The following is a 16062-nucleotide window of genomic DNA, read 5'->3' as shown; positions in this document are numbered from 1 at the left end:
CAGCATACTGAATATTCTCAATGTACTTTGATATTCTAATATCTTCATGTGAGTATATATATGTGTGTCTTCCAGATATAGGGATAGCTGATGGGATTGCCTTTGACTGGATAAATAGAAGAATTTATTACAGTGACTACTCAAACCAGACGATCAGTTCTGTGGCTGAAGATGGATCTAAGCGTGCTGTGATAGCCCGTGTTTCCAAACCAAGAGCGATTGTAGTAGATCCTTGCCGAGGGTATGCCATGGTCTTCTTGATTTATCTGTTTAATTGAGGGTGGAATGGGAACCAGAAATCATTTTACGTAGAGAATAATAATAATCTATGAATTTACACAGAAAGGAATGGAATATTTCTTTACTCATTTGCCAATTTATGGTTATTGGCAATTAAAGAATGTCAAGTGGACAGGTCTTTAAAGACTTCCTTGTTGCCGGTTGGTGGTGGTGCTCGCCTTTAATCCCAGCTCTAGGGAGGCAGAGGCAGGCAGATCTCTGTGAGTTCGAGGCCAGCCTCGGCTACAGAGTGAGTTCCAGGAAAGGTGCAAAGCTACACAGAGAAATCTTGTTTCAAAAAAAAAAAATCCCTGCTGTGAATTAATTTTGTCTCTGTTTGTTGACTAGGTACATGTATTGGACTGATTGGGGTACTAATGCCAAAATTGAAAGAGCCACACTGGCAGGAAACTTCCGGGTCCCCATTGTGAACACCAGCCTGGTTTGGCCCAATGGACTCACTTTGGACTTTGAGAGTGACCTTCTTTACTGGGCAGATGCTAGCCTGTAGGTGTCTCTGGATCATGTGGACATTGAAACACAGAGGGAATTACTTAATGTGATAAAAGTCTTATTTTATGTTCTAGCTTTGTGACTGTTTTATGAAAACTTGTCTGTATACTAAGACATCTAAATTTACATCACTAAATGTAACCATAATTATAATGGAATTATTCAATTTCTGACTGATGTTTTGTGTCATTCTAAGTAAATTCCTCAAAGTAATCAAGATCATTAAGGGAAATAAGTCCTTTTATTTCCTTGCTGTGTTTCACAGCAGGCCCCATGCATTATGGGAATCTTTCATGGACTGCTCCTGCTTCTAACGTTAGCCTGTCTCTTCCTAAATGATACATGTAGGCCAGAGTGTGAGAAGCAAATAGGACTTCCTATCACCAAGAAAGAGACACATGTCATGCACCATGTAGTAGTCATTGGAGGCAGCATAAGTAAGTGCCAGGCCATTATGATCCTTTCTCCATTTTAGTAATTGCTTTTCTTTCTCTTTGTTTCAGGCAGAAGATAGAGCGCAGTACTCTCACCGGCACTAACCGCGAAGTCATCGTGAGCACAACCTTTCATGCCTTTGGCTTGACTGTCTATGGCCAGTACATTTACTGGACAGACATCTACACCAATAAAATCTACCGTGCTAACAAATATGACGGGTCCGATCTGATTGCAGTGACCACTCGTTTGCCCGTCCAGCCTAGGGGTATTTCCACAGTTACCAGAAACCAGCACGAGCAGTGCAGCAATCCTTGTGATCAGTTTAATGGAGGATGCAGCCATATCTGTGCACCAGGTAAAGGGTTGAGCAGGAACATGAGAACTAGCATAGAGTGACAATAATGTCAACAACAATGACATGGACATGTGCGAGCCTGCAAGGATATTATTTCCAAGAAGAAAATAAACTGAAAAAATGGACCGAGGGTTACATTCTGAGAAGGCTATGTTGTGGGTTTCTGTTCTCTTGGGTTTTTTTTTGTTTGTTTGATTTTATTTTATTTTATTTTTTTGTTTTCGAGACAGGGTTTCTCTGTGTAGCTTTGATGCCTTTCCTGGAACTCACTCTATAGCCCAGGCTGGCCTTGAACTCACAGAGATCTGCCTGCCTCTGCCTCCCGAGTGCTGGGATTAAAGGTGTGTGTCACCACTGCCCAGGTGGATTGGTTTTGTAAGGCAGTTTAAGTGGAATCTTGTTGGAGGGAAAGAAGAATATTCCTGACTTGAACAGGAATTCCATTAATGTAATTTTTCTGTTTAGGAGATATTGTTTATAATTTGATGTTTTAAGGTTAAATATGAGGACAGTTTCATGGGACTATGTACTTCCTGATGTTGTGTCTTTGCAAACTGTTCCCTGAGAATCATTGTGTTTAGATGGGCAGTAGTTGTTTTTAATGGAAGAATAGCCCAGAAATGTTGAATAGTTGAAAGGTAGATGGTGTTTCATTTCTGAGATGTTGTAAATGCCATTCTGGAAAAGACTAAGAATATGTCCTATGCTTTGCCTCCCTCTGCCCCAGGACCAAATGGAGCTGAGTGTCAGTGCCCACACGAAGGCAGCTGGTATCTGGCCAATAATAACAAGCACTGCATTGTGGACACAGGTACCCGGTGCGACCATTCCCAGTTCACCTGCCTCAATGGGCACTGTATCACTGAGGACTGGAAATGTGATAACGACAATGACTGTGGTGATGGCAGCGACGAGCTGGAGACTGTCTGTGGTAAGCTGCACTCAGTGTTTTCGTTAGGAGCTAAGATGTCATCGTGCAACTATTTGGTACAAAATCCTTTTGTGTATGGGTGGGTTTCCTGTGAGAGGCAGAAACTGTCACTCTGATAATACAGGCTGCATTTCTGTTTAGTTACCTCTGTGTGCATATGAGTAAAGTCATTAAAATCCTGGCATTAACATTCATAGTCTCTGTATGGACGGGAAATATTACCTAGACTCAAAGTCTATCTATAAAACGGAGTGGGCACCAGGGATCTTGTAAGAGAGCAGGCTGTGGGGCATGACAACATGCCGCTAAGGGCACCATCACTTCGTTACATTCTTCCTGACTCTCCAATACTTCCTGACTTCCTTACTTTTGATGCCAATGGAGTAAGACACAGTGGACTTCCAAGGGGGTTTGAAGTTACATACATTTCTCTAGCAGTGTGCTTTTGCATGCCTTTCTGTGTTGGAGATACACTTCGGACTATATAAAAATGAGGTGCCTTTCATTTCTCACTTAAAATGCTTTATTCATTGAAAAATAGGTTGCATACAATATTTTGCATCCAGTCTGCCTCGTAGGCATTTCTGTCCCAGAAGGGTAGACAATTTGCAACTCTGGGACGATACGGAAAGACGGCTTCTTCCGGTGTCTTTTCTCCCTCCCAGCCTTTCACACGTGCCGATCAACCGCCTTCACGTGTGGCAACGGGCGGTGTGTGCCCTATCGCTACCGCTGCGACTACTATGACGACTGTGGAGACGGCAGCGACGAGGCAGGGTGCCTGTTCAGGAACTGCAACAGCACCACCGAGTTCACTTGCAGCAACGGGAGGTGCATACCTCTCTCCTCTGTCTGCAACGGCATCAACAACTGCAATGATAACGACACCTCGGACGAGAGAAACTGCCGTAAGTATGTCTTACGCGAGGAGGTGAAAATTTTCCGTTTTGTTTTCTGCAAAAAAAAAAAAAAAAAAGCTAAGTATTTGTTATACTTAACTAAATGATTTAAGAAATACATCTACCTAATATCTGAATTGTTTGCTTAAATTGATGGATCTGTGTATACCTGCTAGACTCACCTCATGAACATGTTTCTCTGCCACCCCAGAGCCTACTTGGGATTCTGTTTACACCGCTCACCTGAGCTGTGCCTTTCTGCTCACTTTGAACATGCCTTCCTGGGGTTTGAGCCCTTCCCTGCAGGGGTCTGGTGACATTGACATTGTTTATGATGTATTTGGTAGGTCTGTTCCAAATGTCTATCTGGTTGTCTTTTTAAAGCTCCCCGCACTTGCTCGTCTACACACACAAAGTGCCAGACTACAAATATTTGTGTCCCCCGAGCTTTCCTGTGTGATGGAGACAATGACTGTGGAGATATGAGTGATGAAAACCCCATTTTCTGCAGTGAGTATGATAAAAACCGTCTCTCCGTGATTTCACAGGAGTGACCGTACCTCATAGAAATGTAACAGCTTTAATAGTAAGAACTGAGTTGGATGTAGGCAGTTGCTTTAAGATATGAGGGGAAGGCTATGAGAAGTCTCATGCTTCAAGTTCGTTTTTTCTGGAAACCTGTTATAAACCTGTCCAAGGACTTTTATCTGTAAAACCCATGGACAGAATTGTATAGTAAGTTATTTTCTGAACATTATGGTATGATCTTGAGTAACCTAATTTTTTTTATTAAAACAATTTCCTCTATGAACAGTGGAAGTCTTTGTAAAGCTTAATAACTTTGAGAATATTAGTATAAATTAGCATATTTTAAGAATTTACCAATTTCTCTGATCCCACCATGAGGAAACCACAGGCCAACACAAAAATCTGCCAGAGCAGTAATCAAGTACAACAGTAGGAACAGCAGCCCAAATAACCCAAAATTCAGCCTATAGCATCCCATAGGGATGGGCAGGTTGGAGTTACCATTTTCCCAATCAATGTTCACTGGCAAATCCATCAGCTATTATGGTCCAGGCAGGGGGAACCTTGCATAGAAGAAGGAAAAGACTTCATTTGGGACAAATATTAGAATGAAATATTTGTATTCACATATTAGAAGCTGACATGCCCAATAGCTGTGTAAAGTTCAAAGGTAACAGCCTCTCTCTCATCCACCCTAATTTTTAAGTTACAATAAATAGGTAAGAATATTGCGAATTATGATTTAAGCGTTGTGGTGAGGGACAGAATTGGTAATAAAATTATTGTAATAGTTTTAATATAATTCACTTAATTAAAAAGTCAAGCTGGACACGGTGACACACAACCTTTAATCCCAGCACTTGGGAGGTAGAGCTAAAAGGACCTCTGAGTTCGAGGCTAGCCTGGTCTATATAATGAGTTCCAGGACAAGCAGGGCTGCACAAAGAAACCCTTTCTTGAAAAAATCAAAACCAAACAAATCATAAACTAAAGAAAAGACCCTTTCCCAAGCCCCAGCCTTCCTTTGCTGGCAGCGATTAGCCAGTTTAAAGATACAGGCAGAGGGTCAGCAGACGGGAGCCCGCTGGTGTTCTAATCTCGTGCCTATCTCTCTTCCAGACTTGCAGACGTGCCGTAGCACTGAGTTCCAGTGTGTGTCATCTCAGCGCTGTATCCCGAGCTTTTGGTACTGTGACGGTGAAGCCGACTGTTCCGATAGGTCGGATGAACCTGACAGTTGTGGTAAGGGTCAGCAACCAGGCGAAGCACAGGATGTGCAGTTAGAGCAACTGAGGTTCCTCTCACCCTTCAAATGCTGGAGCCGCTCGGCTAGGTGCTCACCCTCTCTGCTCCTACTCCCAGACGGGATGCCCAAACCATTGAGTAGGTGTTCATCCACGAGCAGCTGGTACAGCGAGTGTGATGTGCACCTCACTGGCAGCCTTACTCCACGTTATATTGCTGTACTATAAACCACTCTTGTGTTTTTCCACTACATTTGTAAAGTCATTTGTAGAACCAGTTCAAAGATCAGCTGTGACACTTCATGTATTCCTGATGTATATGCGAGTAAGCTTCTCATTGTCATATACCAGATTTGAACGTCCTTGATAGAGGCTACAAAGCAGACATCCCAGTCTTTCTATTGAGCATTTCTCTCTCTCTCTTCAGTTCAGATAGTGAACTCCTGCACAGCTAACCAGTTCCAGTGTGATAATGGCAGGTGCATCTCAAATACTTGGGTCTGTGATGATGATAATGACTGCGGGGACATGAGTGATGAGGACCAAAGGCATCACTGTGGTAAGTGAAGACAGGTTAATTAATTCGCTCATGGTTGGAGTGTCTGACATCATCACTTACATGTTTTACAATGATGCAAAATGACTTGGTGCTCATTTTCACTCACATTTGGCTAATGGAAATTATGAGTACATTTCTAGAGTAGGTGAAGGGAACTCAGCTGATCACCCTAGAAGCTACAGGGTTGGAAGCTGTGGTATTCACCAGTGGACTACTCAGTACCATTGTTGTTTTAAGCAACTGGTCATATTCTTTCCCCTCCAGCGCCACCCCCCCAGTTCCAACCCACCCTTAACTGAGATAATATCTGCAATTGATACTCTAATGGAGTGTAAGTAGGCATACCAACACTCCACGTCGGGCTCCATGCCCAGGAGTAGCTGGCCAACACAACAAACTCAATGGAATTTTTTGCTTTGTTGGAATAGTTTTTTGTCTTGGTCTTCTGTTTCTTTTGGGTGTTTTGACTTTTTAAAAATTTTGTTTCTTGTCTTTTTTTTCTGTTTGAGAGAAAGAGAATACAAAGTTGTTGGTACGGACATGGGTAGGATCTAAGAGTGGCTTAGGGAGGGGAAAAATATGATCAAAATATATTGTATGAAAAAAATTATTTTTTGTTTTATTTTTGTAACAGCGTTTCTCTGTGTAGCCTTGGCTGTCCTGGAACTCATTTTGTAGACCAGGCTAGCCTTGAACTCACAGTGATCCTCCTGCCCTTGCCTCTCATGTGCTGAGATTAAAGGCATGTGCCGCCACTGCCCAGCCAAAAATTTATAAAAACTAATTTAAATTTAAGAAAAGAGTGGATATTATACCCACGCCATTGGTGCCACATTTTTTATTGACAGCAAAACCTCTAGTCACTACCTGAGGAGTTTCAGCATCATGCCTTTCCTTCTGAGAAGAACAAGGACAGAGTTTACTGAAGCTTGGCATTTGATAGTGAACTTGTAGCCACAGCTCTACATTCCCTGTCACTGATGACTTACTGGAACTATTTTCTCTGTTTCTTTTGTCTTTGTTTGTGGTGGGATTGGATAAGGCATTGATGATTCTGAATCAGTGTGTCACCTCCTTGTGCCATATTATCTGACAACTCTGACCTCCCCTAACCCTGCTCTTCATTTGGGAGGGCTGGCTATGTATTGAAAAGCTCTAGCTTCGCAGGAGAAAGATCTGTCTCTGTATCCTTCTGGCTGTCTGACTTTGAGATGTCCAGTTAACCAGTTTCCTCGCCATCAAATTGGTACTAACATATCAATCTCATTTTGTTCATGCATGATTACACAGTGGAATATGAAGCATGTTGTCAAAATATAAGATATTTGAAGATATTTTTGAAATGGGGGTGATTTTCTGAAGTATTATGGGAACACATGTTTTTGTGTAAATCTTATTGAGAACTAAGTGGGGTTTTTTGTGTTAATGTTTCCGAAAATGCAGACTCACATGGCTTGTCTGTCCTCTTTATTCTTGTTTCTCTTCGCCCTTCAGTGTGTTAAAGATTACAAGACAAGAGAATTTCTGAGCTTTGAGAGATTCTCGTCTGCTTTGATTTCAGAGCTTAGAAATTGCTCCGCTTTCCAGTTTGCCTGTAGAAACGACAGACCTCCACACAGGAGGTGCATTCCCCAGTCCTGGGTCTGTGATGGTGATGCTGACTGTGCTGACGCCCTTGATGAGCTGCAGAACTGCACCAGAAGAACCTGCTCTGGGGGAGAATTCACCTGTGCGAATGGACGGTGTATCATGCAATCATTCAGGTGACCTGTGTGATTCACACATTTCCCTATTAGGCAGAATGTTCACAGGGCCTAGTGCCCATGACACTATCCGGGAAAATGTTGGAAATATTTTGAAATCCAGGTTTTAAAAAAATGTTTTAATATGCAACATATTAATACTCCATATTGATATGGTTATTTATGTGTTTTATGGATGATGTGGCCCAAGAAGACCCTAGGGTTCATGAAAGCCATAATATGGCCTTCCACCCACAGAGTGTTGGGAAAACAAATGGGTCAGGTTGACACGTGCCTCCTAGTTTTCCTCTTGTGGCTTGGTTATAATAACTTTTTCTCTCTTTGCTTTCTGTTGTGAGAAGAATAACAGCTCCAACAAGTGGCAGCTTGGCTCAGGGTCAAGGCAGCTGTGATTGTAGAACATCAGGTGGGAAGGCCAAAGCTTCTGAAAGTCTTTTTCCTTCTTAAGTTGGAAATACAGATTTTCACGGAGGACATTTAAAACTCTTAACACTGTGTATCTTAAACAGATTCAGCCCAGAGCTTGCTGGTTTGGGGAATTTCCTGTGGTGTGGTTTCTTACCACTTTATCCTAATGGGTCTCTTCACAGGAATTTTGTTTTTATAGTGCGCAGCCTCTTCCTACCCTAAAGTAGTAAATCTTTGACTATAGAGGGAAGTTCAGAAAAGATAAAGAGACTGATAGAAGCCTCAATCAAAACAAAACAGCCTTGCAAGGAGTTTGCTGAAGGGAGGAAGTATGCAATGCTGTACAACTTTCCGAGATGAATGTAGATATTAAGCATTTGGTGGGCGATAGAAGCAGGCAGATCTCTGTGAGTTTGAGGCCAGCCTGGTTTACAGAGTGAGTTCCAGGACAGCCAGGGCTACCCAGAGAAACTCTGTCTCAAAAAACCAAGGGAAAAAAAAAACACATGAAAAATAAAAGAAATAAAAACCAATTTGGATATCTTGAACTGAAAGAAGAGATATTGTACCCACTCTGTAGTTAAAAAGCACAGGGGTTATTGAGAGCACTAGGAACCATCAGGCTAGGGAAGAAGATCGAAAGGTCAGAGTTGCAGACGCCGGGGGTAATTTGTGTCAGTGGTAGATGCTGAGGTAAAATGGTTAAGTCACATTTTATGAAGGTTGAAAATTACCAGCAGGGTCTTAGCATACTGAGCAGTGAATGACAGTGAGTAGGGACAGACAGAAAGAGTATTTGTGGCCTGAAGCCCAGATAGCCATCACTGTACTGGGACAGTTTGGGTCCAGGTGCTTCTTTTATAGTGAAGCAGCATTTCACAAGCTTTGTGTACACTGAATTGGCAGGGCTGTGATATGTAAGTTGTTAATTGGGTCGTGACCATGAGTCATCTTCTTACCTGGTTAAGGGTTAACTATCCGGTCATTTCTGTTCTAGTAAGTAGTCAGTATAATTGCTCTTAGATGTGACTATATTCTGAAAACCTGGGGCTTCGTTTTGATCAGAGTCTGGCTTGTCTCTTGCCTCCCTTCCCGAGCTCTGCCTTCGTCATCACTGTCCTTCCCCTGCTTCCTTACCCTGGGGTTACTCCTCTTCCCTTCTATCTTTTCGGTTTTCTTTGCATTTCCTTATTTCTCTCTTTCTGAATTGCTTTTGCCAGTGCTATAGCAGAATAAGAAAGAAACAAAGCAAACCAAGATAAAGTTCCCTGGAAACCCAAGATATAAGCCCCCAGTTCTGTCTATCTGAGTGACTTCAGAAGTGAATGTACATCCTCTTGCTGGGCAGAGTGTGTCCCTCCATTTGGCACTGTGGGGCAGGGATAGTTTTCTTCTCGGCACTCTGTAATGATGTTTGGCGAGACTGAGTCACGGCAGGAATACTTGCTGGAATAATGGGATGCAATTGTGTCTAAAAATCTGGTGATTTGCTTCGATTTCACATCCCTCCTGAGTCAGAAGTAAACTAGATAAAGGAAAACATTGTTGTCTCAGATCATTTGGGAATTATTTTTGAATTTCTGGAATGTCAAGTGGGTAAGCCAGTTTGCTTTGACCAAGGCTTTCTTCACAGATCTATGCATACATTTTCAGTCTAATTGTATTGGCAATACTCCAGGCTTGTGGAAGGCAGTTCTAGTTAGCAGACATGGTCAGTACACAGCGGTAAAATTGAGTAGGTTCCTCTTTTGTGCCTTAGTATCTCATGATACTCTGCCCCTAGCTCCTTGCCCTCTTCCTATTGTTTAATGAATTATCAAATTGTCCTTATTTATCCTAAGTTCTTTTATACATATGACCAACTGTCACCATTACCCCATTCAGTAAGCATGGCTTTTTATGGGATCTTAGAATAATCTAGAAAATATAGTCTGGTATGGCTCATGGTATCTCGGGAAACTGAGTCATCCTTAGGAACATGGAAATGTTAGGTATCAGAATTAGGACTATAACATATACTCTTATTTTTCCAATATTTCTTGCTAATTAATCTGCTGGCTTTAATCTCCTTCCCATTACCATAACTAACTCACATATCTTGACAGGGGACAGTAGAATTATATGAAGGGGTCTGCCAGTGCAAACATTACCCCAGTGGGAAGATAGATGTTCTTTAAAGACACATCATCCAACTACAATTTTATAGGACACAGAATTTATGCTAAGGACTTCTGTACAACATGTTTATCTGGGATATTCCCAGTGTCCATAAACTATCCCATGAGTTACTAATGTATGAATCATGTTGATTTGCCCTATTTGTTATGAAGTCGTCGGCACCAGGGGAAGTGGTGTAGGGAGCTGGAGACTGGTGGGGTAGATGACTATTTTGTAGGGAGAGGGCTAAGGCATTGTGATCTTGTTAAAATGGTCAACGTGGTCCTGCATCTCATAACACAGGTGCGATCGGCGTAATGACTGTGGGGACTACAGCGACGAGCGGGGCTGTTCATACCCACCCTGCCACGCAGAGCAGTTCACCTGTCAGAATGGGCGGTGCATCTCTAGGATGTTTGTCTGTGACGAAGACAATGACTGTGGAGATGGGTCGGATGAGCAGGAGCACCTATGCCACACCCCAGAACCCACCTGCCCCCCCCATCAGTTCCACTGTGACAACGGACACTGCATTGACATGGGGAAAGTCTGTAACCACATGGATGACTGCTCGGACAACAGCGATGAAAAAGGCTGTGGTGAGTACAGGCCGAGAGGGGACTGTGTAGATCCTCAATCCTTTACCGTCTCTCAGGACTTTCCAATCCGTCTTCTACATAGAACGTTTACAAAAAAAGTTACCATGGCTTCCATACTAATAGGCAAAGGATTTTCGGTATACCAATATCCAGGGTGTCCTTTAAGAAGGTTGCACACAAAGGGATCCGGACTCATAGCCAGCAGGATTCCTAGTAATCTAGCAATACATTCTTCCCTTCAAACAATAACCCAGCATATGGCTAGCAACTGAATTACTTAGGGTCCTGTGGCAGACCAGCCGTAGAAGCAGACTTGACTGGATCATGGGTTTTGCACCTGTTATTCATTAATAAATAAGTATGTCTTCTTCTGGTGTGGAACAGGTAGGCTTGACCACCTGTGTACCTATCTTTGAGCTTATCCTACCCCATAAGGCAAAGGTGTACACCACACTGGTAGCTTGTGTCTCATCAGGGTGTGAGCAGCACACCACTGAAATGGAAGATGTTACAAGTGAGCACGCTGGGCCCCCCCTCTTGTCTTCAGTTTCTTCTCTTGCCATTTTTTAAAGCTTACTGAGAACTGGTACAGTGGCTTGTGACTAGTGTCCCAGCTACTTGCGAGACTGATACAAGATGATAACTTTAGCTTAGGAGCCCAAGAATATGTCAGCTTAAAAGCACTAGTTGTATTAATTGTCAAAATCTGTGGTGAAGGGCTAAGCTGGGTAGAGTGTGCTGAATATCCTATAATTTTGTTTAGATGACAGAAGAGACTGGAAAAATCTATGCTATTAATGTATATCATATTGCATTAACATGTATGTACATAATTTGAATATTTAGAAATTCCATTTGTGCTATAAACTTTGAAAAGAAAGTTTACTGTGTTGCACGGAAATTAACAGCTTTATTAGACTTGAAACATTAAACTTAATTTTTCCTCAGCTTTAAATATATTTATACAGTTTTAAATGTGATGTGTTATTTATAAAGTGAGTTTGATTATAGAAACTTAATCAGACATTCTGTAAATGATGGAGAAAAAAGATTAAGCTAAAGAGGAAGTTGATAAATTACTGACTTTTGAATAACTCATGTGGTCTCTTTGAAAATCCCAGCATCCTCTCTTCTTTTGTTATGATTTGCTAAGAATTGGCACTGTCTAGTAGGAATACTGATTTTGAGTTTAACTCTGGGCCCAAGGCTGATAGTTTAGTTTCTCTAGTAAGTGTCTTTTGTCTGTAGGCATTAATGAGTGCCTGGATTCTTCGATCAGCCGCTGTGACCACAACTGTACCGACACCATAACCAGTTTCTACTGCTCCTGTCTCCCTGGGTACAAGCTCATGTCTGACAAACGCACTTGTGCGGATATCGATGAATGCAAGGAGTCACCCCAACTCTGTAGCCAGAAGTGTGAGAATGTAGTAGGTTCCTACATTTGTAAGTGCGCTCCTGGCTACATCCGCGAGCCAGATGGGAAGACCTGTCGCCAGAATAGTAACATCGAGCCCTATCTCATCTTTAGCAACCGTTACTATCTGAGAAACTTAACTACAGATGGCACATCTTACTCTCTGATTTTGCAAGGACTGGGCAACGTTGTGGCCCTGGACTTTGATAGAGTAGAAAAGAGGCTGTACTGGATTGATGCAGAGAAGAAAATCATTGAGCGGATGTTTTTGAATAAGACAAACCGGGAGACGATCATAAGCCACAGATTACAGCGTGCTGAAAGTCTGGCTGTGGACTGGGTCAGCAGGTAAGAAAAGAACCTCTGGTATGGGTCCCTGCCTTCTTTTGAGGGTGAGGTTTCTTTGTTCACCACTGCATATGCCAGGCTAGCTGTCTACGTAGGGACACTGGGATTGTAGAAGTGTCCTGCTGTGTCTATCTATGCTGTATGTGGCTTCTGAGGATTCAGATCCTACTTATCCAACAAGCCATCTCTCCAAATCATGCAATTTGTAAAAACGTTAAAAATTCTAATGTTTTTCAGGCCAATTGGTCCTTTCAACTGGAGTATGTAGAAACATTTAATAGCCTTTCCTGCTTCCCTGAGCCCTCTTTTGTTCGGGAAAAGTGCCTGTAACAGATGTACGCGTGAATCTCAAGGAGCTTGGATAGGAAAATGGGCTGTATGTGTAAAAATAAAGTGGGTATAATGGTAAACCCTGTCTTTCCATTGCAGAAAACTGTATTGGTTGGATGCCATCCTGGATTGCCTGTTTGTCTCCGACCTTGAAGGTCGACACCGCAAAATGCTAGCCCAGCACTGTGTGGATGCCAACAATACCTTCTGCTTTGAAAATCCCAGGGGAATTGTCCTTCATCCTCAAAATGGGTATCGCCCATCTGTCATCTTGTACCTCTTCTCTATGTATTCATTCACCTGTTCATGTAGCTACTTAACGACCAATATCTCTCTGGGATCTGTCTTCTGTTTTTCCTGCTTGGTGAATGGGTCAGTGCAATGAGTAGTGTGGCTCATTCAAACGATATTCATCAGCTGGACTCTTGTCTTTGTAATGACAGAATTTTTTGAGTTCATATTTTGAGTTGCATGCACAGAAAATTGCGATAGATGTTTCTTTAGTGGACTCCCTATATCAAAGCCATGGAAATCCACAATTGTCCATTTTTGAGGACCACCATCCTTATTGTTGTGGATACTTTCTACCAGTTCTCTTTCCTTTCAGAGAGACTCTGTGGGATGGGAACTTCCTTTCTCTAAATAGTGTACAGCTGTATCTTTTGGCTTCAGGGCCTGAGCCTTCTGTGTTTGCTTCCACAGGCATGTCTACTGGGCAGATTGGGGTTCTCGAGCATACATTGCGAGAGTTGGCATGGATGGAGCTAATAAGTCTGTGATTATCTCTACCAAGATAGAATGGCCCAATGCCATCACCATTGATTACACCAACGATCTCTTGTATTGGGCAGATGCTCACCTGGGTTACATCGAGTATGTACCTTGAAAAATAATCAAATTATGAGCTCTCTTCTTTCTCATAAGACATGATCTCATGTATACCAGATTGGCCTCAAGCTTTCTATATAGCTAGAGATGACTTTGAACTTCTACTAATTGAGCTATATCCTCATTCTGAGCTCACACTACCTACAGGCAAATGCATGGAGCTCTATAGAAATGAGCAGAAAGAGGATGATTAGCGTTTATGGCTATTGCCTGTCTAGAAAGTGAGGATAGGATGACAAGAGGCTAGTGAGCTGACTCAGCAATTCAGAGAGTGTTCTCGTATAGGACAGGGTTCACTTCTTCCTAGTGCCCATGTGGAATGGCTCACAATCCCCTGTAACTCCGTCTCCAGGGGATCTGATGCCTCTGCCTCTGAAGGCATCTGCATATACCTAAACTTCACACACACACACACACACACACACACACACACACACACACACACACACACGTATATACACCTAGGTAACAATAAGAGAATGATGCTCATCTTAGGAAATCAGGTAGGACCAGCACGAAAGATTATTAACCCATAATACCCACATCACAGCTAGGAATTGGTGACTTTGTCAATAATTGTGGTTATTCCAATTTTTGAGTCTAGCTTTTAAGTGTTTGTCATTTAGGTTTAGTTGTTGCTTTCATTAGAGATTCAGAGGGATAGAATTTTTTTAATATATAATTTTTTATTTAAAAAGATTTTCTTTCCTTTTACATACCAACCCGTGTTCCCCCTCCCTCCTTTTCTCTTGCTCCCCCCACATACCCCCATTCTACCCCCACCCCCTCCTCATAGAGAGTAAGGCCTCCCTTGGGTAGTCAACACAGGCTGTTATATCATGTTGGGGACAGACCTAGCCCCTCCCTCCTGCATCAAGGCTGAGCAAGGCATCACACCATAGGAAATGGGGTATAAAAAGCCAGTTTGTGTACCTGGGGTGAGTCCTGGTCCCATTGCCGGGGGACTCAGGAACACATAAAGCCATACAACTTTCACCCCCATTCGGAGGGCCTAATTCAGTCCCATGCAGGCTCCCCAGCTGTCAGTCCAGAGTCCATGAGCTCCCATTAGCTTGGGTCAGCAATTTCTGTGTTTTTTTTCCCATCATGATTCTGAATCCCCTTGCTCTTATTTATAATCCTTCCTCTCTCTCTCTTCAACTGAACTCCTGGATCTTGGCCAAATGCTTGGCTGTTCAGAGGGATAGAATTTCCTTAATTGATGGGTTCACTCACTGATCCTGGAGGGCATTCAGAAGAGAGGGGTTACTTACTTACATTCTGTTCTTGCCACCAGGTTCTCTGATTTGGAGGGCCATCATCGACAAACAGTGTATGATGGGACCCTGCCTCACCCCTTCGCTATCACCCTTTTTGAAGACACTGTTTATTGGACAGATTGGAATACAAGGACAGTTGAAAAGGGAAACAAGTACGATGGGTCAGATAGAGCAGTGCTGGTGAACACAACACACAGACCCTTTGACATCCATGTTTACCATCCATACAGGCAGCCGATTGGTGAGTAGGTGATGGTGGACTTGGGCCCAGTTGCTTTATGGAACATGATTTGTAGGAAGCTCATTGATACTTGGTTTGTTTTTTGTTTTGTTTTTGTTTTCTGAGACAGGGTTTCTCTGTAGCTTTGGAGCCTGTCTCTGCCTCCCAAGTGCTGGGATTAAAGATGTGTGCGTGCACCACCATCCAGTTCATTGACATTTGTTAATGTTTTCTTTGAAACACATTTTGAGAATTAAGAGAAGTTCATTCCCTACTTATAAACCAAATTTATAGTTTGCAGTGTTGGAATAGAACCTAGGGCCTTGTGCATCCTAGATAAGCACTCTACCATTGCGCTATAGGTCAAGCTCTTAGCTTTTTAGACTAGGGATGTAGCTCATGCTGGCCTTGAACTGACAGTTCACTTGACCATGCATCCTAAGTGAACTATAGGCATTCCCACAGTTAGTATTTTGGTGGGAGGACTGTTGTATTTTAAGGTGAGTTAAATAATTAACCAATTTCATACCTAAATACTTTGAAAAATGAGGACATTCAGTATGCAATTGTAACACCTTTAACAGCTATCCCTTAATAACGAAAGCAAATTTAAAAGGAAATTGTAGTCATTATGAAATAGTGTCTGCATATGACAGCATGTTTTGTATCACACAAAATAATGGTGGCTGGAAGTTCACTCCTTCCTTTGTGAACTTTTAGTCTACTTCATGCAGTTAAAATTAACTAATACTTTAGAAATAATCCAGAAAAGATTTGAAGTATACTTTCAAGGGGACAGATTGGCTTTTCGGGGGTTTTCTTTGTTGTGATGTCTTGCTAAAAACATCTGACAAATTTAGAAGGGAAAATGAGAATCATCAGTATTCTTTGTCAGTATTCAGTATT

The 16062-nt window shown here is 42.3% G+C and overlaps 1 protein-coding gene across 1 annotated transcript in view; it reads left to right on the top strand.

The window, feature by feature from the left end:
• Positions 1 to 16062, top strand: part of Lrp2 (LDL receptor related protein 2) — a 148792-nt gene that overhangs the window by 94221 nt on the left and 38509 nt on the right. The window contains exons 40-53 of the mRNA XM_059260620.1: positions 76 to 241; positions 628 to 786; positions 1296 to 1585; positions 2313 to 2516; positions 3182 to 3424; positions 3800 to 3925; positions 5063 to 5185; positions 5615 to 5746; positions 7308 to 7509; positions 10378 to 10673; positions 11922 to 12438; positions 12868 to 13020; positions 13471 to 13641; positions 14954 to 15177. Coding sequence (XP_059116603.1) covers positions 76 to 241; positions 628 to 786; positions 1296 to 1585; positions 2313 to 2516; positions 3182 to 3424; positions 3800 to 3925; positions 5063 to 5185; positions 5615 to 5746; positions 7308 to 7509; positions 10378 to 10673; positions 11922 to 12438; positions 12868 to 13020; positions 13471 to 13641; positions 14954 to 15177 — 3006 coding nt within the window. The remainder of the gene's footprint in view (positions 1 to 75; positions 242 to 627; positions 787 to 1295; positions 1586 to 2312; positions 2517 to 3181; positions 3425 to 3799; positions 3926 to 5062; positions 5186 to 5614; positions 5747 to 7307; positions 7510 to 10377; positions 10674 to 11921; positions 12439 to 12867; positions 13021 to 13470; positions 13642 to 14953; positions 15178 to 16062) is intronic.

This window comes from Peromyscus eremicus, chromosome 4, assembly GCF_949786415.1.
Source record: "Peromyscus eremicus chromosome 4, PerEre_H2_v1, whole genome shotgun sequence".
Lineage (NCBI taxonomy): Eukaryota > Metazoa > Chordata > Mammalia > Rodentia > Cricetidae > Peromyscus > Peromyscus eremicus.
The sequence above is the reverse complement of the archived record's forward strand: the minus strand, read 5'-3'. Positions and strand labels throughout refer to the sequence as shown.